Raw genomic sequence first — 22,818 nt, 5'->3', positions numbered from 1 at the left:
AGGGCGACCGCGCCGCCCCACGACGGACACTTCCGGCGGCGGGGGACCCCCCCTCCCGTCCCCGGCCCCTCCCCGGGACCCCCGCCGCCCCAGGACCTGCACTTCCGGCGGCCGCGGACCCCTACCCCCTCCCCGGGACCCCCACCCACTCCCGCGAGTCCCGCTCACCCGGCCGGTACTTCCGGCGGCCGGAGCCCCCGACCCCGTCCCCCGGACCCCCGCCCCCTCCCCGGGGCCCCCAACTCCCTCCCCGGGGCCCCCGCCGCCCCGGGCCCGGCACTTCCGGCGCCCACCGCGCCCGGCCGCCCGCCCCGCACCCACCTCGGAAATTCTTGATGACTAGTTTCTTGGAGCCGCCGCCGCCGGGCTTGGAGGACACGGCGGCCGCGGCGAGGGACGCGGGCTTCGTGAGGCCGTTGGTGTGTCCGACGAGCGCCGACAGGGCGCCCTTCCTGGGGGTCTCGTCGGCCATGGCGGCGGCCGAGAAGCAGCGCGCGCCCCGCCCCGTCCCGCCTCCCCGGCCGCGCGGGCGGGCGGGCCTCCGTCAGCGCCGCCCCGGCCGCCCAACCGCCGCCCCGCGGCCCGGCGCGACCCCGGCCCCGGTCTGACCCCGACGCCGCCCCGGGCCGCGGCGCTCCGTGGGGCCCTGGCAACGGTCGAGGGGGTGGGCGGCGGCGGCGGGGCGCAGGCCCGGTCAGGGGTCGGGGCGAGGGGCGAGCCGAGCTCCCGAGAGGCGCGAACGAGGCGTCCCCGCGGAGGGACGGCGGCGAATCGCAGCGCAGGGCCCAGCCTTCCTCAGCCTGGGCGCGCCGCCATGCCGGCCCCGGGCGCACGCTCCGGCGGACTCTTTTCCTCCGGAACCCGCGTGCGGAGAAGGCGGGGCGGGGGACACGCGGGAAGGGACGGACTTCGGGCCGGAAGTGCGGCTGCCGAGGCCGGGCGCGCGGCCCCGCCCACTTCCGGCGGAGAGAGCGGCCATGGCGCACATCACCATCAACCAGTACCTGCAGCAGGTAGCGCGCGCCGCCCGCGGGGTCTGGAGCGGGCGCCCGGCGGCGCTGGCGGGAACGTGTGGGCCGGGCCGAGTCGGTTCGCCCGCCGTGCCCGAATCCTTGTCCGCAGGGGCAGCGGCGACGGTGGGGCAGGCGGCCGACGGCGTTCCCAGAGAGCGGGGTGCGTGCGGGCGGTCGGAGGGGCCGCCGGGGCCGGTGGCCGCCGACCCGGGACGGTGCTGGGGAGCGAGCGGCGGGGGAAGCTGCGGGCGCCATCCCGGCCGCCGTCGGGGTTCGCTTCTGGTCGCCCGCAGCCTCCGCGAGCGGCGCCTCCGCCAGTTCGGGGCCCGCGGCCGCGCTCCCGACGCAGGGTCTGAGGCTCCGGCCCCGCGGCCTTCCCCGCGGCTGCGCGGGTGCCCGGACCCGGGGCCGCGCTTCCGAACGGTCGAAGGACGCGCTGCGCTGCGGGTCGGGGGTGCGGCGAGCGTCCTGGGCAGAGCGCGTCCCGGGTTGCGGCGGCGGCGGAGCGCACTCGGCGGGGGACTTAGGGAGCCCGGGGGAGCCCGGGGAGTTGCGCGCAGGTGAGGGTCTGCGGGCGGCAGCTGGGGACGGTCTGACGGGACGGGGACGGGGGACGGGGCGCCGGGCCGGCTGAGGACCGGCGAGGGCGGGCAGCCCACAGCCCCGCCCGTGCGCGCGCGCCTCGGGCCTAGCCCTGCGGGACACTCCGTGGCGGTCCGCGAGAGCGCGGCGCGTCTGTCTGCCGAGGACCCGACGCCCGCGAGGAACGTGGGTGCGATTCCGTGTCCTTCCGGCCCGCAGCCCACTCGCGGACCCTTGAAGGAGGCAGAGTGTGACGCTCCTCGGGTCGTCCCGGCTCTTACTGCAGGGGAGGACGACCTTAGCGTGGCGCCGGCGAGGCCGCGGTGAGGCCTCGGGAGTCCGTGATCTGTACCGCACGGAAGTCAAACCTCCGTGTTCTTACCCTTCCCAGCTCGGGCAGCGGCTCCTTCTGCTTTAATAAAAACACCATTTTGCACCAGAGACTTCTCAAGAAATCTTTTTTGGTCGTCGGCTTTGGACCTCACCCTACTGGACCTCATCTATATTCTGGACCTCATCTATGTTCCAAAACTCCATCCTTTGGCGCCGAACATGGGGCTTCCTAGTCTCGTCTGGACTCTGAGCCTCAGTGGGAACTTGGCGCGCACTTTCTCTCTTCTCTACTTTCGTTCCAGGGGCCCTTCAAGGACGACGGTCTTAGTGGGACACAGTCATGTCCGTTGCGCAGGCTGCAGTCCTCTAGCCCGTGTCCGCTCTGCGGGGAGGAGAAAGTCTGCCTCTGGCTGGAAGTTAGGACCCTGGCTGAGATGGTAATAAGACCCAGAGACCTGGTGCTCTCCCTTTACAGAGTCGTCTGTCTTGGGCCCGGGACAGCCACCTAAGTCGCCATCTTGGCTGCCAATCTTCAGACTCCCGTGTGAGGTTTCCTCCTCATTGATCTAATGAGATTCCCCCTACACTCTGGTCTAGCCCGTTCTGGCCGTGGGACCCCACTGGGAGCCGGCTGACAACAGTACCCCATGGGATTAAAACCCAGCCAGGCGGTTTCCCAGGGAAGTTGGCTGTAAAGGCCACATGTGTTGGGAGACCATGTGTTGCTTAGACCATGATGGATTTCCATCTTCACTGTGTTCTATCAATGTTCTCTACTAACAACTTATAAAACTGGGTAGTTTCCTCTTATAAAACTTGACTAGTATTTCCCACGGGTTAAAAGTGGCAGGGCCGGGCGCCTGGGTGGCTCGGTGGGTTAAAAGTGGCAGGGCCCTAATGGAGGCATGGGTATTTCACCAGGCACCCATCGGCAGCCTAGGATGTAACGTGGAGGGGAGGGAGGCCGGCATCCCTGCTATGGGCCTTTCATGGCAGGAATGTCTTCATGGGAAGGCAGGATTGTGATCAGTAGTGATGTCTTGCTTGAGGGATGCCCAGTAGCTTTTGACACATAGAACCTCTGACATACCCTGGGTGGGTCACGTGGAGTCGGGGGCAATTGGTAATGGACCTTCTTTACTTGTCTGGGAGCGTGGCCCCAGTAGGCTTCTTCAGTTCCCAGGGACTCTACGTTGGACTGCCTTTTAACCCACTGGAAACAATCTGGATTGCAAACTTTAGGAAAGGACTGATTTGTAACTCTGCATGGCCTCCGTGGGATCTGTGAGATCTCTTGTGCCGGAAACAGGACTGTGGTCTCTATCAGTTAACTGTTTGCTTTTCCTTCGGGGCGGCCAGGAGTGCCTGAGGAGTGTCACATATATCCCATGGGGCAGGGTTGTGGGGTGTCAGCTTCTGCTTGTCCTCAGCTAGACTTCGGCTGCCTCGTCTCCTGTGTTCTCAGAGGAGTCTTGTTTGACGAAGTAGTTGGGTGATGGAAGGAGTAACCACTAGTGCTTGTTGAACTCTCACGAGAACCAGCCGCTGCCACGCACCGTAGCTCGTCTTTACCACTTCTAGGAGGTGGGTCGTCGCAAGTCCCATTTTACAGAGAAGGTTCAGTGGCTTTCCACAGTCTCTGGGCGAGTTAGTAGCACATTCAGACCAGGAGTTCTGGCCTTAGACATGCCCTTAACATAGAGCTCATTGCCTCTGTTAGCCTAAATTTCAGCCACCGTGTCCTGTCCTCATCAGGACCTTCCAGAGTGTACAGTGCTGTCTCAGGGGCCTCTTGGTTTGGACACATTCCTTCTTCCACATTTCACAGCCCCTCAGCCAGCAGCTCCCTGTGGACACGTTGTTGGTCCTTCATTTCCTTTCTCTGTGATCGTGTCCCAGTAGCCATCAGCGAAGGGGTTTGGTTTTACTCTCCTCCTAAGTTTCTGAGTTCTCTTGTTTCTTGGATGCAGGCAGAACAAACGCATTCCTGGGTCAGAGACCAAGGGTCTGTAGCTCAGCTCAGTGCAGCTGGCCTTGTGGCGTCAGCCTGCTGGTTCCCTTGGATCCAGTGGGCCCAGAAGGGTGCCTGTAGCTGCATTCAAGAGAGAAACCCGGCATTTGGGGAATCAACATATTTAGTAGTAGGTGGTGAGCAAGTGTGCTTCTTACTTGGGGTTAGGGATTGGGGGGAGGACACTACTTCATTTCTCAAAGTTATAAACAGCCTGAACAGTGGCCCAAGTGAAGGGGCTAGCAGTCAGGGTCTTGTGGGGCCAGAACCAGTTTGAGAGGCCCAAGGAGGGCGGCCTTTCCTAATGGCTGGCAGAGGCTGGGATGTCTGTGCTCGGCGCTTCAGCACGCCTCCAGTTTTGTCTCTGTTTGGAGAGGACGGGTTGAATTAACATTTCCCCAAGTATTCTGCTTTTAGAAATTATATTTAGGAAGAGATTAGCTTGCATGTACTGTTGGCCCTTGAACAATGTGGGGGTTGGGGACGCTGACACCCTGTGCCGTTGAAAACGCACGTAACTTTCGGCTCACCAAAAACTTAACCCGGAGCGCACTGTTGACTAATGACATCAACAGTCACTTGCTCTTTGTGTTGTGTTCTGTACTCTGTTCTTACAACTGAGTTAGCTAGAGAAAAGGGAGCGCTATTGAGAAAATCGTGAGGAGGAGGAGATGCATCTATAGCGCTCTGCCGTGGAAAGTCCAGGCCAGACCTGCCCGTCGGGGGCAGCCGGGCTTCCCCACAGCCGGAGCTGCTCTGCTCCGGTCTCCCCGGGTGCTGGGCTGTTGGGTGCCCTTCACCTCATTCTTCCGTGCATTCTACAAACTCTTACTTCAGATGGCACGTTACTTTTTAAAAACTATCTACATTTAAAATTTTAATTTTCCTCCAGCTTTTTATTGTGAAAATTTCCAAACCTACAGAAAAGTTGGAAGGAGAACATCGAAGACGTGGACACTCTCACCTGGCGCACCGCGTTTCTGTGTCCTTCCCTCCGGGTGCGCGTTCTCTCCCTGAGCTGTGTGAAAGGAGGTTGCTGCCCCCCAGGCCCTTCTTGTGGGACTGAGGCTGTTGTGCTGTCCGGCTGCGGGGCCTTCAGCATAGCCGAGAGCCGTAGCATCAGTGTCCTCGGCTGGTGCGCTCAGACTCCGCCTCCGCCGCGGTGCTGTCCCGAGCTCTCTGTCACCTGCGGGTGCCATCGGCTCACACCGTCACCTGTGGGTCCCGTCGGCTCACACTGTCACCTGCGGGTCCCGTCGGCTCACACTCCAGGCCAGGTGGCCTTGCTAGTCAGTCTCGCATCTGGAAGAGTCCTCCAGCCAGTTTCCAGGAGCGGATTTAGACTGTGACAATTGACGTTTCTAAAATGTCCCAGGCAGTGGACCCGTGGCTGTGCCACCGTCCACCTTTGAGTCCCAGGAGTCAGTTTGGGCGAACCGGGCCAGTGTAGGCGTCCTGCAGCGTCAGGAGGCTCGCCCTGATGCTCCTCCCTGCCGCTCCAGTGGCTAGGACCCTCCTTCCGTCGTATGGCTTCGCGACTGCGAGCCCGTGAACATCCGGCCCCACACCCTTGCTGAAGTGCTTTCGGCTTTTGTCCCCTGTCTTCCCAGCTGGGTTACTGTGCGCGTGTTCGCCAGGCAGTGGCTCTCACTCGGTGTGTTAGCTGCTACTTCATCTGTTAAAAACGCTTTTCCCTGTGCTGCTTTTTTTTTTTTTTTTAAGATTTTATTTATTTATTTGACAGAGATCACAAGTAGGCAGAGAGGCAGGCAGAGAGAGAGGGGGAAGCAGGCTCCCTGCTGAGCAGAGAGTCCGATGCGAGGCTCCATCCCAGGACCCCGAGACCATGACCAGCCGAAGGCAGAGGCTTTAACCCGCTGAGCCACCCAGCGCCCCACCTGTGCTTCTTTTTAAAAGAATCATAGATTGTTGTTAATTGTTGTTAATGCCAAGTTATAATCCAGAACTAATACAAGGTTACTCTTACTTTTTTTTGAAGCTCAATTTATCCCAGATTTGGCCACTGAGAGCTCCTTCAGAGTTTCTGGGTTTTTGGTTTCTGGGGCCTTTTGACACATCTGCATCCTTTTCTGAGCTCTGCTTTGCTTTCCGGCACAGTAGTATCTGTGCCGTGCTCATAGACTTGTCCTGTCCCAGCACCGGACCAGTCCTTTCTCCAGGGAACTCTCGCTGCTCCTTGTGGGAATGGCGTTTAGGAAATGAATCTGGTGCTGGGTGTGCTCATTGCCCCTGCTGGGGGCTGGGGAGGGGGGTCATTACTTCAAGGCCTTGTCAGCAGATGGAGCTAGTAACTGTATTTTTTTAAACATTTTTTAAAAATGTTTAAGGACACATGAGCATGAGCTGGTGGGGGCAGAGGGAGAAGGAGAAGCACACTTTGTCTGTATTCTTAAGCAGTTACACGTTCTGGGGAGCACCCACCAGGCTCAGTTGGTGGAGTGTACGACTCTTGATCTTGGCATTGTGAGTTCAAGCCTTATGGTGGGTGTAGAGATTACTTAAAAAAAAAAAGACAAGTTCCAAGGGTAGATGACTTCCCCCTCCCTGCAGCCTCCATCTACCAGCTTAGAGCCAGGAGGCACGAGGTGACGAGCAGGTAGAAACCTTCCTGTCTGACTCTGTGAATGGTCCGAGCACCCGGGAGCTGGATCTGTTTCTGTGGCTGCAGATGCCTGGTGTAGGGTTATTGGGCTGGGGGGAGAGCAGGCATGGGTCGACCCAGCCGCTCGTCGCGCGCAGTGTCGGGGGAACTCCAGTTGCTCTCTGTTGTTGGTCGTGACTTACTGCTCCTTGCGGCTGGGAGGTGAGGGGAGCGCCTGGCCCAGGTGTGCCGTCTGCCCCTTCTCCGTGTCATCCTGGCCCAGAGCCTCCCGTGGGCCTTAGACGGAACTGATCCTACTGCCGCTGGATCACAATTCCTCTGCCCGTTCGGATTTCTGTGTTCTCGTTTGGTGAATAAAATCTTCACACCTCATTAGGTTTCGTAACTCCAGAGGTGTGCTGCAGCACAGGCTGCTGGGACAGAGATGTGGAAGAGCCCCTGGCCCCCAGCCGCACCGCACGGGCCCAGGGCCGGTGTCCCTACCCATGCTCTCATGCTCTCTGCAGTTGCTCTGTCCCTGCAGATCGAGTTGGGACTTTGGGTTTGTCTGTTTGTTTTGTTTGGGGTTTTGTGTGTGTGTGTGTGTGTGTGTGTGTGTGTATTTTTGCTTAACAATAAGCACCTTGAGGACACTGGCACATCTTCACCAGTGGGGCAGTCTCCTGCTCGCGGCAGCCAGGTGACCTGGGGTGCGACCGTGACGCCGTTTGTTTAGCTGTTGCCGTCCGTGTTGCAGCTGATGAGTAGAAAGTGGTTTTTAAGCTCTTTTTTCCCCCATAAGCTTTATAGATGAATTTTCAAGCGTCCCTACGACTGAGTGAAACTAAAATGACATGCCTTCCGCTGTTTCTGACGCTGTCACCTGTCTCTTGGCCTCTGAAAGATGTCATTTTGGAGCGTTGCCGTTTGCAGCTGCCAACAGCCCAGCTCGCTCCATGTCAGTGCTCTGACTCCTCCAGAATCGGGAAGACGGATTTTCTTTTCCTTTTTCCTTTTCTTTCTTTTCTTTTAGGACTTTATTTCTTTATTTGACAGAGAGAGACAGTGAGAGAAAGAGCACAAGCAGGGGAAGCAGGAGAGGGGGAAGCAGGCTTCCCACCGAGCAGGGAGCCCAATGTGGGGTTCAATTCCAGGACCCCGGGATCATGACCTGAGCTGAAGGCAGAGGCTTAGCCGACTGGGCCCCCCAGTCACCCTGGGAAGATGGATTTTCAAGGCGTCTGATGTGGTGTTCTGCGGGGGCAAGGTGCTTTGTTTTCCACTCCGCTTACCTCTTTTCAAATGTTCCAGGTCTATGAAGCCATCGACAGCAGGGATGGGGCGTCCTGTGCAGAGCTGGTGTCCTTCAAGCACCCTCACGTTGCCAATCCACGGCTTCAGGTGGGCAAATAGGCCTCGTGCACGGGTGCTTCCGAAGCAAAGCTCAGAGTTCGAGTCAGGAGGAAGCGAGTACTGCTGCTCTGTTGAAAATTTTAAGTTCATTGTTGGTGTTTGGAATTCCTGTCCATTTACTGATCACACGCAGGCTGAGGTGCGGGGCCCGTGCTCTGCGGTCAGCTCCCACGTGACCCTCTGAGCCTCAGAGACATGCGGTGTATAGCCAGGTCGTCCAAGGTCATCCAGCACACGGGACCAGGCTGTGCCCAGGCCTGTCTGTCCCCAAAGCCCACAGAGGTGTCCTGTTGGAGGTAAATCATCCGTGGGGCGGGTTCATGTCTGCTCGTTCCTGTGCTGTCCATGCCACGGACGCCTAGCCGGCTGGGTGGGCAGACATCTACAGCCTGTAGAGCCAGCAGTGTATACCATCCGGCCTTTTGCAGAAAGCGTTTGCCAAACCTTGCTCTAAACTGGAAGCATCCTTGATTTAGCAGATAAATGCCATGCAGCCCTGTCTTTAGTAGAAAGCGTTCTTGGCGTTTCGGGAAGTCCCCTTTCCTCATTAGTTCCCACTGGAATACTGGAATGTGGTCCTGAGGGGCACTTTTTCTTCTGAAAGACGTAGGAGCTCTGTGTATTGGCTCAGTGTACAGGCTGCACTGCTGACCAGAGCAGCCAGTTTGTGGGGTAGAAGCAGCTCTTAACATTGGGGGTTCCTGGGTGGCCGTCCTATGTGCCAGTGTTGAGAACCATTGCTCTGAGGGGCTCACTGGCCAGACACTCCTCGGCTGGTGGCCTGTGCCTCCCGGCGCAGCACCATGGGCAGATCTCGGATCACCCTTTGTGATCCGAGGCCCATCCCCGTTGCCCTTCGAGGCCTCTTTCCACTCACTGCTGGCCGTTGTCTGCCTTGGCTGCACCGCCAGGGATGGTGGAATGGGGGGCTTTTCGCTGCTGCCTCTCCCTTCCCGATTTCACGCACGCGGGCATGGTGTGTGCTACTGCATCGGCCTCGTGGACCCCTTCAGTTCTCTGTGCTGCGTGACCCCCATGGCTCTCGTCTGACCCAAAATCTGGCCATCGAGAGGGAAGAGGACCTTGGAAATGAATGTCGGCTAGCCTGGCCTAGAGCGCAGAGCAGGCGGCTCTGTCCCCAGGAGGTGAGGAGGGCTCTCTCACGCCGCCTTCCACAGCTGACGGCACACAGGAGCCACTTCACCACACGTCTTCCCTGGCCGTCTGCTAGACACGGCAGTCTCCACAGAAGTGCCCTGAGTATCTCTTGGACTGCGGTGCGCACGGCTGGTGTGTTTGTGGAGTGCCTGCCGCCACGTCACGGGCTGTGGGCGACACACGTGTGAGAGCACAAGGGCCAGTGTGCCCGCTGCTCCCTTCACTGTAAGGGCCGTGCCCACGGCCCCTTTGCTTTTTTGAGACAGCCGCGTTTCGGTCTCTCTGCACCGTGCATTCTTTGGCTGCCTTTTAATTTTATTTTGTCATTTTTCTTCTTACCATCTAGATGGCCTCTCCAGAAGAGAAGTGTCAGCAGGTTTTGGAACCCCCTTATGACGAAATGTTTGCTGCTCATTTAAGGTAACCCCCCGGGGAGGAAGAAAAATAAAGCAAATCTGGAAATTGCTGAGTCATTGAGGGATTTCATTTGACCTCGTCTTGGGCTTCGGGGCCCCTGGGAGGCTCAGTCAGTTGAGTCTCTGACTCTTGGTTTTGGCTCAGGTCAGGGTCTCAGGGTCATGGAATTGAGCCCCATGGCAGGCTCAGTGTGACATGCGGCATCTGCTTGAGATCCTCCCCTCACTCCCCTTTCTGCCTCTCCCCACTCACACGAATACACTCTTTCTTTCTAAAATAAATAAAAACTAAAAACACACACACATACCATCTTAGACTTGAAACAATGGATGGTTTGCTTTGAAAAGAAAAGTGCATTTGTTTTTGGGGGGAGGTTGGTACTATGTTTTTATTTAAATACAGTTTCGTTATAGCCTAGCGTTAGTTTCAGAGGAAGGGGTCAGTGACTCATCAGTCTTACATAACACCCAGTGCTCACTGCATCACGTGCCCCCCTTACTGCCCGTCCCCCAGTTACCCCATCCCGCAGCCCCCTCCCCTCCAACAACCCTCAGTTTGTTTCCTGGAGTTAAGAATCTCTTACGGTTTGTCTACCTCTCTCATTTCATCTTACTTTAAGAAAAGTGTATTTTTTAACTTCACTTTGGTAAGGCCTATGAAAATTTTCTGAAGCTTAAAGTACTTGACATTTTTTAAAAATTTTATTTATTTGGTGGAGGGAGAAGCAGACTCCCCGCTGTGCAGGGAGCCCAACACAGGGGACTCCATCCCAGGACCCTGGGATCAACTGACTGAGCCACCCAGACATCCCTGAAACACTTGAAATTTTTAATAAACTTTCTTTCATTTCAAAGATCACGTATGGTTTAAAAACTTACATAGTGGTCTTGCGCAATTCTATCGAGCTCCTCAGGTTGGCGACATAGCGGTCCTGTGTTCCGGGTTGGGGCGGGTGGTGTTTTCCATGATGCCTGTGTTTTCCCCTCTTCGCCTTGACGCGGACGGGGCGAGCACTGGGCAGAGCACACGAAAGACTAGCTTTCCAGTGACATCCTGTGTCTGCTGTTGGCGGGTGGGCTGGACAAAGCTGGCTGTCCCGGAGCATGAGGCATTGGGCCGCCCTCCTGCCCGTGCACCCCCAGGGCTTTCTTTTCCAGAGAAGTTGGGGTGCCGCTGGGCTCCTGGTAGATTGAGGCCGCCCGCTCTTTGCTGGCTCTGTGCCGTGTGTGTTGAGGCTCTAGATGTGCCAAACGGAAGCCGGAGGGCCGTGCTCTGCCATGACCAGGGCCTGGCGCTGAGAACCTGCTGCGTCCCAGACGTCACATGGGTTTCCCCCACCCCAGCCCATTTCAGTTCAAATGTCACCGGTCTGCTGCATGTCCTCCTCCTGGTTCCTGTGGCCTGGGGCGGGATGAGCAGCACCCTCGTGCGTCCCGGGCGGGGGGAGGGGTGGGCACGTGGGGCTCACTTGCAGGTCCTGCTGTCTGTGTCCTCACCCCGTGATGTTGCCTTTGCAGATGCACCTATGCGGTGGGGAACCACGATTTCATCGAGGCGTATAAATGCCAGACTGTCATCGTCCAATATCTTTGTCGTTTCGGTTATATTTATATATGTCAGTTATATTTGGGGTTTAAGTTCTGGAGACATTGGGCCACTTTCATTCATACCTTTAACTAGAAAGGAATTGAAAATAACTTTGGGAGAAAAACTCATTTCGCTGTTTATTTCATTCAGGTGCTTAAGTGTATCCTGGGCCTTAAGATTATCATCTAGTTATCAGTACAGTGACAAAGAAGAACGCCGGTGACAGTTAAGGGTTTTACTTGCCTTCCTGTAAATAGTCATGTTTCCTTTGAAGTATTAGGTATAACCACAGGGACTAGTTAGTCCCGTTGGCAAAATATGAGAACTGCAAACTCCAGGCCTGGAGGACAGGAGTGGACGCCACACACCATCCCTGAGGTGTGGTCACAGAAGACCTTCAGCCAGCCAGTGTCTGGTTTCAATCATTTAAGTCGTATCTTCTAGTTAAGGCCTCAGTCAGTGAAATGTTGACCTCTGGATTTTTAGTTTGCTTGTTTTTTAACTTTCTTCTTTAAATATACAAAGGAGAGAGTTGGTTACTAACTAGCTTAGTTTCCTTTGAATTTAAGAATTCCATAATCAAGGAAATAAAACTTTATATTACAGAACCTAAAGCCTATTAGATATGTGATTATCTGGGTTCGAGAAAACCAAATAAAAGGTTTGAAGTTGTCCGTTAAGACAGTGTTAACAATAATCTCTTACTTCGGAGAGCGTGTGAAAGTAAATATACTTACTGTGTCAACGCTAATGCCATTCGGGTATTTGTAATCTGTACGTCTTTTCTTCCGGAACTTGGTTCTGTGATACATAATCGTTTAAACTTAAAATGTAGAATCCTTCATGTCTCGTACTGTCATGGTAGCGTTGCCTTAGATTTCGTACGCGGTGACTTCCTTAACGTAGTACGTCGTTCCTGCGCGCGTTTCAAGCCCACAAAGAAGAAAACTGGTGAGTATGGAGGGATGTAACTGGAAACTGGCGAATGGCAGGGTTGGGTTTTTTGGGTTTTTTCTTTTAGCAGAAGCTTTTTAAAACCTCAAATAAACATGTTGTGTTTTCCGTGTGGATATTTAACGTCCCGCGTCGACGTAGGCTAATGCCAGCGTGGGTGGGGGCGTGGTCAGGGTCAGCGGAAATGTTAGCTGCGTCCGGCCGCTTGCGGTGTGTCCCATAACTGTGGGGCCTTGTCTTGTTCCAGACCTTCCGTACCCCAACAGCTGTGTCAGTTGTCAGTTCGGAACTGACTTCTGGCTTTAACTCGGGTAACAGGGTGGGTGAGCTGCAGCTCGGCGGCCAGAGGGAGCGCGTGGGAATGGGTTATGTCACGTCCTTGACAAAGTGCTAATGTGACGACCGCTCACTGGAGATAAATCCTGAAGGCGCGTGTCCACGAAAGTAACGAGGCTCGCGAATACCTTTTACTGAGAAACAAAATCAAATACCTGCTTTAAGTGAAGACTTCTCTCACGTAAAACCAGTTCCAGCTAAATTTAAAAAAAATGCTTTCGTGCCGTTCCGTCCGTTAGGTTTTCTGGGTCGCATTAGAAGGCCTGAACGGAACTGCCTCTTGCTTTAATGGAGCTGCTTGGAGAGTGGTTGAAGGGACAGGGAAGGTGCTCCATGTGAGGCGGTGCCGGCTGGGGCTGGGGACCCCACATGCACCAGGATCTCGGCCTCTGGGCGGGGGTCCGGGGCAGCGGGTGAGGAGCGCCCCAGTGTCTGTGTTGGTCCAGACGCCCCGGGACCACAGCCTGCCCTGACAGGAGGTGAGGAAGGTAGCAGCCACGGCCAGATTCCCAGAGGCGTGGTGGCCCCTGTGGGTGGACAGGAGCCACGGGTGTCGGGAACGGGCCCTTGGACCTAATGGCCTCTTCCCACGCGCTTTTCTGCCCCGCAGGGCCCTGCCTGTCATGTATGCTGTCGCCCTTGACCTCCGGGTGTTTGCCAACAACGTAAGTTCTGTTCTTGTCACTGTTTTAAAACTCAAACTCCACTTCTGTCTGTTGCTCAATTTCCTGTCATTCTTCAGTTTTGCGGGTTAGGATGTGGGTTAGAACGTACCAGTGTAGTGTGCAAGGGCAGGAGGTCGCTGGACCAGACTAATGCTTCTGTCCGGGTTGGTGGGTTTTCACGCTGTGGGCGTAGAGGGAGTTTTCCTGTGTGTGTCCCCGGGGGCAAGGCAGTCGTTCCAGCAGCTCTGCACTCTCCTCCACTGCTGAGATGCGACCGGCCCTGTCTGGAAGACTCCCCGCCGCAGGTGCCAGCGGCAGCCGGGCGTCTCGCTGCTGTGAGGAGGTCAAGACAGGGTCTGACGGGGTGGGTTTGCCCTTGGGGGTCAGCATAAGTAAGTTTTGGAGCAGCAGTACTGAACTAACACGGCTTTTTGGTTTTAAAAACTACAATTTCCCGTTCTGAACAAGGTGGAGAGGGTACCGTTCTCCTTCCCGTCCTGCTGGAATTCTGAGGCCAGCACGGCTTGCTGAGCAGCAAGGGGTGGGTCTCCTGCATCTCCTTCCTGCCTCCTGTCCTGCAGGGGGTCCAGGAGGATCCCGGAAGATCCAGGAAGATGGACGGGCAGAGACGAAGAGGCCCCAGGGAGAGCAGGAGGGTTGGGCAGCCCAAGAGGACAGACCTGTGGAGCAGCCCCTGCCGCGGCCCCCAGCTGCCGGTCCCCAGCCCTGCAGCAAGGCCCTCGGGGAGCCAGACCAGCCCCGCTGGCAGCAGCTCCCTACTGGCTCGGTGTCTGCCGCTGACGCGAGACACACAGGGTCCACGTGACCTCAAGCCCAACTGTCACAGAGCGTCTCAGCCCACGAGGAGAGATGACCCCCAGACAGCAGATGGCGGCCTTCCCTGACCGGCCCGCACCCCGGCCACAGAAACAAGACTCGGAGTCATGAACACGCTTGAAACAGACGAAAACACAGGTGACCTCGCAGAGAACGGCAGACCTCGGAACTGTGATGGAAACGTCTGGAACCAAAAAACACAACCTAAACGCAGATTATCGAGGCTCCACAGAACTGCGATCATGCGTCTGTGTATCTACCTCATTAAACGCTTTTAACTGGGATTTAAGGAAATACTCGTCCGAAATAGTGAACTTCTCATGTCGTGACGTCAACGACATTTGAAGTAAAAAATAATTACGTTTTCCAAGTGAACAAAGTGTGCTGAGAAGACGGCGGGATTTTACATTTTGATCTTACAGAAGCTGCTCGAGCCCGTGTCCTTCCACAGGCGCGGTGCTGGGCGTGTGGCTCTGCTTGAACGCGAGGAGACAGCCCGGCCTCACGCAGGTGTCGCTGGGAAGGAGAGGACACTCGGGTGCTGTCCGAAGCTCCGAGCGTAGTTGCAGAGGGTAGTTGGGTGTGGCCTTGGAAGTGCCGCACTGAGCGTCCTCTGCTGTCGCAGTGGAATCCACTGGCGTGTCCGTGGATGGACCGCGTGCTCCTTTGTGGTCCGGTGACGTCAGACGTTCATCATCTGGAAGGTTTGGGTTCACCGAGTTACAGAGACGTTCCACGTGTGGACGTGATTCATTGTGCAAAAAAAACACCAAACCAGAAATCTCCGTTTGTTCATGTCTCCAGTGACCTTATCTGAAAGGTTTTGGAGTAACGCGATGCTGCCCAGTTCACGGTGATTGGTTCAAGTGATCCAAAATTCTGTTGTTTTCTTTTTGAGAACACAGAGGTCGCTGGCCGCAAACCCTGTCAGTTGTGTGCTTGGGACGGGCGGGAGTGTTTCATTCACTGTCCAGCAAACGGCTCTGCAGATGCCCTCGCCTGGCCCGCCAGCTCCTCCGTCAGTCGCCGGTTCCGCGCTCGCTGGCCGCTCCAGCAGCCTCCGGCGCGCCCTCCTGCAGGGAACACGCCGTCATTTCTTCACAAGGAATGTTAGGTAGTTTTTGTCCAGGAACCGAGACTCCACATTTCCTGTGTCATCAGGGCAGTTTGAAGGGAACTTGGGGATTGGCTGCAGGGCCGCACGGGGTGACGTCATGGACAGTGTTGCCGCTGCTCTTTGGTGTTGCTGGAAAGGCCCTGCACGGTCACGGGCCGCTGTGCTCACATCATCGGTGTGGGCGACGCTGCAGTGAAGAGACAAATCCTGGCGGTCGGTGGGGTCGGGAAGTAGTTGTGACCGCGCGGGTCACCTGCACATGTGTCGACGGCTCCCGGGGGCTCGTGGACCGTGCTCGGAGCGCCTGTGTTGGGGGTGTGCGCAGGAGCCAGCGGGTCGCCAGGCCTGGGGGAGAGCCAGGCCCGGGGAGGCCCGCGGTGTGTGTCGGAAGCGTGTGTCCGGGGTGTGGACCGGCTGTAGGTGGGGGCGGGACATGAGGCCGTCAGGAGGGGCTCCGGGAGTGGCGCAGGGCCCCGTGCCCCAGACCTGGAGACAGGCTGGCCTCCCGGCGGCTGTGATTGACAAGAGTCAATTTGTGTGCGGGTCAGACCCACGGCCGGTCTCTGCGGTTTTCAGCACAGTAGCACCGGCCAGAGGGGCTCCCCGAAGCCGGGGCTTCAGTCCGGGGCAGTCGCCAGCTTCGCTCCTCGCGGCGGCCGCGGCCTTCCCACCAAGGAGTCGAGAGGAAGTTAACCGTGTCTGTCGTCCGTCAGGCGGACCAGCAGCTGGTGAAGAAGGGGAAGAGCAAGGTCGGGGACATGCTGGAGAAGGCGGCCGAGCTGCTCATGAGCTGCTTCCGCGTCTGCGCCAGCGACACGTGAGTACGGCTCCGGGCCGCGCTGGCCTGACGTCCGGGCTCCTCCCGCGCGCACCCCCGGTCGTTCCCTCGGACTTAGCTGGTCGGCGGCTGCGTCCGCGAGGTGAGGGAGAGGAGGCCGCGTGCCACGTGTGCCTGGCACAGCGTTTCTGGAGCCTCTGGGCCCGGCGCCGTCTGGCCCGAGCCCCGCTCTCTGGGAACGTGCTCTGTGGACGCGCCGTTCTCCCGCTGTGCTGGCCGGCTCTTCCGTGCTGTGTGCGAGACGGAGAATTCCAGACAGACTGCTCCTCCGGCTCGCGCTCTCGCAGGCCGTTCCTGCCGGCGTCCCGTGCCCCCGGTGTGGCGTGCGCTCTCACCTCTGGCCACGCCGCCGCCTCACTGTGTCTCCCACCGTGGGTCCCCGTCCCGCCCTGAGCTAGAGCGGCTCGATCTCTGCGCTGTTTTGTTAGATCCTTCAAGAGTGATTTTAAGTCCGTTTTTCCCTCCTTTTTGTTCGCATTCTGTCTCGGAGTGTTAGACTGAGTGGCCTGCCACGGATGCTGGGACCCTGTGTCCTCCTCCCAAGCCGTACGTGTTTGTCATGGGATGTGACGCCCAAAACAGTGACCTAAGGAAGAATAGATAAACCAGACTTACCAAAGTAGAAACTTGTGTTTTATTTTTTTTATTTTTTTTTTAAGATTTTATTTATTTATTTGACAAACAGAGATCACAGGTAGGCAGAGAGGCAGCAGAGAGAGGAAGGGAAGCAGGCTCCTTGCTGAGCAGAGAGCCTGATGTGGGGCTCAATCCCAGAACCCTGGGATCATGACCTGAGCCGAAGGCAGAGGCTTTAACCCACTGAGCCACCCGGGCGCCCGAAACTTGTGTTTTAAAGGGTGCCGTCCAGTGAGGGGAAAACAACCATAGAATGGGGAGAACGCTTGCCAACAGCGTAGTGGACGGTAACCTGTGTCCAGAATGCATGGAGACACGTCGTCCAGCTTACGTGGGGCCCGGCCCTGGACAGACATTCCCCAGAGAAGGTAGATGGCCGGTAGACCCGCCAGCAGACGCTCGGCCCCTCAGCCAGCGAGGAGCTGCGAGTGAGAACCGCAGTGGGCCGCCCTTCCTGCCCAGCACCCCGGGGCTGTGGTGGGTGGGGGTGGGCACCCCGGCTTTGCAGAGCAGCAGACAGGACCTCAGAGAGACCCCTCGGGGCGTGCGTCCTGAGTGTCTCCAGCAGAGTTCGGTCTCCGGTGTTACAGTGTTCTGTGTGTTTTCTGTTGTCTCCGTGTGGACTTGAGGTCACAGCGCTAGTGAGTGACAAGAGTCCTCTAGGAGCTTCCGTCACGGAATGGGACTGCAGTTCTAAGCACTGATTGCAGGCTTACCCGAGTGTTCTGCTGTGGGAGGGACCTTAGGGACAGTCTGAGGACAGGTTTCTGTGTCCCCGGCTAGCCAGCAGCCTGCGGTTCCGTACCGGCGTGTTTGTTTCCTGTGCGCTGGGATTTTGAGTGTGCAGGCGGCCTGCCCTGGCCCCCGCGTGTGGGTGTGCGGGCTGCACCCGAGAAGAGCCATGGCCGGGAGCGGATACGCTATGTTTCCAGCGTCCCGTCGTGGGGCCCCTCGGGCGTCTGACGTGCAGACGGAATTTCACAGGGACACGTGCGCACCTGCCCTGTGCACTGTTGGCATTTACTGTGCGCGCTGCCTGCTGTCCGTTCACGCGTCTTTCCCTCTGTGCGCTGAGCAGTTTTCTGTCTTCTCGGCACCCCAGAGGGTGATGTGTCCGCCAGAGGCTCCCCTCAGCGCCGCAGCTTCTCCTCTGTAGTTTGAGGTAAAACTTACCGGCACTGATTCACGCGGACCTTGACTGTGTTTTGACAAGTGTGTGCTCGTGTGCGACCCCTGCCGAGGCTGAGGACAGGGTCATCACGCCATGCCCCTCCCGGGCAGGCCGTCGGCACGGTTCTGGTCTCCCGTTGGTGACACGTGTGCTCGGCCTCGCTCCGCGTTGTCGTGAGTTTACGCAGGTGATCTTGTCCCTGCGTCAGCAAGCACACGTCCCCCCGAGAGTGACCGCTGTCAGCTGCCCCCGTGCTCCGGGGTGTCGTCAGTTGGGCCTCTGCTCTCGGCTGGTTTGGTTTCACAGACGTGGCCCGAGCCGTGGGCTTCTGGCTCACGGTGTCGGTTCTGTCTAGGTGGGTGTGTGTGTGTGTGTGTGTGACCTAAAACGCGCATTTCCCACGTAACTGGAAAAAGCCGCTCCCCACAGGCGGGCCGGCATCGAGGACTCCAAGAAGTGGGGGATGCTGTTCCTGGTGAACCAGCTGTTCAAGATCTACTTCAAGGTGGGACTGTGGGGCCCCTTCCTTCCTCCTGTCTCCCCGGATGCCATCTCCGGACCGGCCTCCACGGCCTCGCCGGGTCGAGACCCTCACCTGGCCGCCTCCAGCCAAGGGCTAAGCACCTGCGGGGTTCAGGGACTGTCACGAGGGTGTGCGCATGGCCCCGTGGGAGCCTCTGCCCCACGAGGGGAGCTGCACCTCCCGGGGAGAGCCTGGTGCCCACTGGGGGACCTGGGCTGTCCCGTGGGGGGTGTCGCCCGGTGGGGGGTGTCGCCCCGTGGGGAGTGTCGCTGTACGACTGGTACGGAGCAGGTGGCCGCGGGCAGGCGGGGGCGGACGGGTCAAGAGGTCCTCGTGGCGCGGCGCATGCTCTCGCGTCTCTTGGGAAGCGGTCGGTCCGGTGTCGCTGAGTCGCCGCGGGGGCCGTCGCAGATCAACAAGCTGCACCTGTGCCGGCCGCTCATCCGCGCCATCGACAGCTCGAACCTCAAGGATGACTACAGCACCGCGCAGAGGGTGACGTTCAGGTACTACGTCGGGCGCAAGGCCATGTTCGACAGCGACTTCAAGCAAGGTGGGTTGGTGGCCGCTGCTGCCGATGTTCTCAGACCCTGGGTCCTGAGCCGCGTCTGAGAGCACTCATGGGCTCTTAGCAGGACGGAAAGGGGCGACCGTGAGGCTGTCCCGCTGTCCCGTGTGTGCGCGGGCCTGTTTGTCCAAAGTGCAAGAAAACCCATGCGGGGCTCTGGCATCCCAGCCGGGGTCGCGGTTACCGCGGCAATGTGCTCGTGGGAGGTGACTCGGCACTACTGTTCTTCTCTGGAGCGGGTGTGATGGTCCTCGGTGCTGTGCCTTCGTGGGGGCCCGGCATCCAGGACGGGGAGCCCACGGCTGCGCCACCAGCGTCTGCGTCAGACACCCCAGGGGCCGCCAGGGCTGAGGGTCGCTGTGCGGTGTGGGGCTCGGGCACTGCCTGTCCGAGCGGCGCTTTCCAGAAACCACGGCCCTGGGCGTGTCTGTGCCGACTTGTCAAGGAAAACGCAAGCGGCGGTGGTTCTGTACGGTTTCCCCTGTCGTCCGCGAACCAGACTTTGAAAAGCCTCGTCACACGTGTAAAGCAGCCGTGCACACGTGAGGCCCGGGCCTGGAACGGCTTCCCTCTCCTCGTCTTCCAGCCATGAGCGCTGCGACAGTGGGGGTGACCACGCTGCTGCGGGGCGGGCCTGGGTCTCTCCTCCGTGGGCTCGTGCTGACCAACCTCGTTTTCCTCCACGGAGGTTCTGAGAGACCCACGGCTTCTGAACAAGGCCGTCCTCAGCGGTTCTCTTGACCTTTTTTTTCCCTTAAAATAGGGAGTTTGAGAATAGAAGCTTTTAAATTCTTTTGAGGTTTCTGAAGGTGTTGATAATGTTTTTCCTCTGAAGATTCCTGGAGTTGGATTTTTGAGTATCTAGCACAGCGGCCCAGCGAGAAGGACCGACCACTCCCGGTGGGAGTGGATGGTTCCTGAGACCGCGAGTGTCGGGGCGCGTGGGCGGGACGCGGTGCGGGCGGGCGTTGAGCGCGGCCTGCCTTGTGTCTGCAGCGGAGGAGTACCTGTCCTTCGCCTTCGAGCACTGCCACCGCGCGAGTCAGAAGAACAAAAGGATGATTCTGATATATTTGCTTCCGGTCAAAATGCTGCTGGTGAGTGACATCACTCCGCTCTCCCAGCCCTCCGTGCTCACCGCAGAGCTGCACCGGCGCTTAGAAATGTCGCAGGTGGTGCGCGGTCACCGCTGCGAGCGCACCCAGAAGCAGACGGTGAGCTGCTCGGGGTGAGGCCCAGCCCAAACCATTCAGCCCCGTGATGGGCACTTTCTCCTCAGAGTATCTGCCTCAGAAGACTGATGTGTGTGAGACAAGACCGTGCGTGTTCTTTTGCTCCTAAAACTCTGAATTAGTAGAAATGGATTAAACGAGAAAGAAAAATGTCATGCCAGCCTGTGTGTAGGTCAGACTATCTTACCTAGTCCCCCAGAGGTAATTTAATAATGGAAATGACAAGTAACCAGCCAGTTAATTGACTAAAATTTCCTCGAAGTGATAGAGCTTCCTTTCTTCCCACTTAAAATTTTTAAAAAATTAACTAAGCAGTACACACATGCGGCCCGAACCCGCACGGCGCAGGGCAGCTTGTAACGGGGAAGTAGCAAGCCGTGCCTGCGCTGCCCCCGTCCCGCATCCAGCCCTGCTTCCCAGGAGTGGCCCGTGGGCAGGGGCTCAGACGATTCTTCGGGATGGCGTTTCCGAGTTCCCGGCCCTTACACCGGCGCGTCTCCCACCAACGCTTGCCCTTGGAGACGAGCCGCGAGGGCGTGAGGACCTCGGGGCCGGGTGCCCCCAGGGCTCTGGCTGCCTGACCCATGTCGTCTTAGCTGCTTCCGAAGAAACAGGTTGCAGGTTTTTAAGATGTGACTCCTCGATGGGGGGTTTGTCGCCGGTAATTCTGTTCCAAATGAAAGGCTCTTACTCTGGGGAACGGGCGCTCTGTCTCAGGGTCACATGCCGACCATCGAGCTGTTGAGGAAGTACCGTCTCATGCAGTTTGCCGAAGTGACCAAAGCCGTCAGGTATCGTGGCCTTTTCGCCAGACGCCTCCCACGTGTTGTGCGAGGGCTCGTCCTGGGCTCGGCGTTCCTAAGCGTGTGCGCGTCTCTCCCCACGCAGCGAAGGCAACCTCCTGCTCCTGAACGAGGCGCTGACGAAGCACGAGACCTTCTTCATCCGCTGCGGCATCTTCCTCATCCTCGAGAAGCTGAAAATCATCACCTACAGGAATCTTTTCAAGAAAGTGTAAGCCGGGTGTTTCCTTCTCAGTGTGTCTGAGATCTCGGGGCCACTCGGCCGCTGCGCCGGGAAGCTCGATGACCGCCCCAGGACGGCATCTGCGCCCATGTGGACGAGGCCCCAGCCCTGCCCCAAGCTTGTGCAAATGCAGTCAGACCTCCGTGCACTCGCCACCCCACGGGCATGCGCGCTGGCCTCAGGTGTCCCGCGTTCTGTCCGCGCGAGTGGGACAGGGGCCGTCCCCTTGATTCATATCGACTCAGCCGGTCCACCGCTCCTGTTTGTCAGAAAGCTGAATTCTGGGGGCGCCTGGGTGGCTCAGTGGGTTAAAGCCTCTGCCTTCGGCTCAGGTCATGATCTCAGGGTCCTGGGATCGAGCCCCGCATCGGGCTCTCTGCTCAGTGGGGAGCCTGCTTCCCCCTCTCTCTCTGCCTGTCTTTCTGCCTACCTGTGATCTCTGTCAAATAAATAAAAATAAAATCTTTAAAAAAAAAAAAAAAAGAGGGACACCTGGGTGGCTCGGTTAAGCGGCTGCCTTTGGCTCAGGTCATGATCCCAGCGTCCTGGGATCGAGTCCTACATCGGGCTCCTTGCTCAGCAGGAAGCCTGCTTCTCCCTCTGCCTCTGGCTGCCTCTCTGTCTGCCTGCGCTCACTCTCTCTGACAAAAAAAAAAAAAAAGAAAGTAAGTTGAATTCTGCGTCCGTCCCTTTCCCAGCTGTGGGCATTAGGTCCAGAATAGCGAGGGCCACACGTCCTCTAATCCACAGGGTGTGGCTCATGGCGAGGGGCGTCCTGATCGCAGGGACGTCGGACTGTGGGGTAGGGTTAGGGTCTTAGACTCTGAGGTGAATGTGGGGTGGGGGTAGACACTTACATTCACGCTGCGGTCCTGTTCTCCCTTGTGACTCGGGACACCGTCTCGGCCTTCGGAGTGCTCGTGTCCCGTCCGTAACCCGGTGGCCCTGTTCTTGCCCCTCCCAGGTACCTGCTGCTCAGAACACACCAGTTGTCTCTGGACGCCTTCCTGGTCGCCTTGAAGTTCATGCAGGTCGAGGACGTGGACATCGACGAGGTCCAGTGCATCCTGGCCAACCTGATCTACATGGTGAGAGGCCCCTCCCCAGCCAGCGGGGCTGCCGCTGGAGCCTCTCCTGTAGGAGCCTGAAAGCCACGGGCGTTCGTCTGTCACGTTTGGGGCAGACCGCCAACATGCGGGGCCCAGGCGGGGCGCGCTGGCACGTTGTCCTGACCCTGGCCCTCTCTCCCCAGGGCCACATCAAAGGCTACATATCACACCAGCACCAGAAGCTGGTAGTTAGCAAGCAGAACCCGTTCCCTCCGCTGTCCACAGTGTGTTGACGGGGCACACGGCCCGAGGACAGGCGAGCTGGGTCTCGTCTGGCTGTATCCGCGCACGTGGACTCGGTCCCGGGCCACCACGGTGTTGTCTGCGTCCGTGCTCTCCGGGGCTCGCTGGCTGCACACGATGCCTTGAAACTTCCATGAGGGCCTGCGGACAGCCTGACCTGCCTCTGGAGAAAACGCGGGCGCAGCCGTTCCCTCTGGAGCTGGGGACGCGTCGGTGAGGGGCTCTCGGGCTCACCATTTGTAAAGGCGTCTTTGTCAGCCTTTATGTAACTTTCTCTATAAAACGTCACCGTGAGTTTATATAGTTGGCATATTCTTTATTTTGTCTTAACGTACAGCATTTTTATATGTTAAACTAGAATGTTTTACAGAATTAAAATGTTTCACTTGAGGCTGTTTCTTTCAAAATGAATTTACTTCGACAGTTTCCAGTTTTTTCAGAGCACGT

At 57.9% G+C, this 22,818-nt stretch overlaps 2 protein-coding genes across 7 annotated transcripts in view; one reads left to right on the top strand and one right to left on the bottom strand.

The window, feature by feature from the left end:
• Positions 1–1,377, bottom strand: part of CUL4A (cullin 4A) — a 45,478-nt gene extending 44,101 nt beyond the window's left edge. The window contains exon 1 of one of the 2 annotated variants that reach the window (XM_047720474.1): positions 322–1,377. In XM_047720474.1, coding sequence (XP_047576430.1) covers positions 322–1,268 — 947 coding nt within the window. In that variant the 5' untranslated portion in view covers positions 1,269–1,377. The remainder of the gene's footprint in view (positions 1–321) is intronic. The other variant, XM_047720475.1, reaches the window with a different exon arrangement.
• PCID2 (PCI domain containing 2) lies at positions 882–22,761 on the top strand. 5 transcript variants are annotated; one of them, XM_047720479.1, is made up of 14 exons: positions 882–1,013; positions 7,853–7,942; positions 9,459–9,532; positions 11,047–11,112; positions 12,026–12,067; positions 13,017–13,071; positions 15,739–15,842; positions 18,100–18,175; positions 18,605–18,746; positions 19,758–19,858; positions 20,711–20,784; positions 20,882–21,007; positions 21,984–22,107; positions 22,272–22,761. In XM_047720479.1, exons 1-14 carry the CDS (start codon positions 978–980, stop codon positions 22,359–22,361), a joined length of 1,200 nt encoding a protein of 399 aa, XP_047576435.1. In that variant the 5' UTR covers positions 882–977; the 3' UTR covers positions 22,362–22,761. The 5 variants fall into 5 exon arrangements, with proteins under 5 accessions (XP_047576435.1, XP_047576432.1, XP_047576434.1 ...); XM_047720476.1 differs by having other exon boundaries at positions 18,100–18,746; XM_047720478.1 differs by lacking the exon at positions 882–1,013 and adding an exon at positions 1,048–1,173 and having other exon boundaries at positions 18,100–18,746.
• The last annotated feature ends 57 nt before the right edge of the window (positions 22,762–22,818 follow it).

This window comes from Lutra lutra, chromosome 3, assembly GCF_902655055.1.
Source record: "Lutra lutra chromosome 3, mLutLut1.2, whole genome shotgun sequence".
Lineage (NCBI taxonomy): Eukaryota > Metazoa > Chordata > Mammalia > Carnivora > Mustelidae > Lutra > Lutra lutra.
The sequence above is the reverse complement of the archived record's forward strand: the minus strand, read 5'-3'. Positions and strand labels throughout refer to the sequence as shown.

Excerpts from the sequence above, each read along its gene's own strand:
- PCID2 (XM_047720476.1), top strand. The coding sequence starts at position 978 with ATGGCGCACATCACCATCAACCAGTACCTGCAGCAG. Across the intron at positions 7,943-9,458 it reads TTGCCAATCCACGGCTTCAG|ATGGCCTCTCCAGAAGAGAA; the intron begins GTGGGCAAATAG and ends CTTACCATCTAG. Across the intron at positions 13,072-15,738 it reads TCCGGGTGTTTGCCAACAAC|GCGGACCAGCAGCTGGTGAA; the intron begins GTAAGTTCTGTT and ends GTCGTCCGTCAG.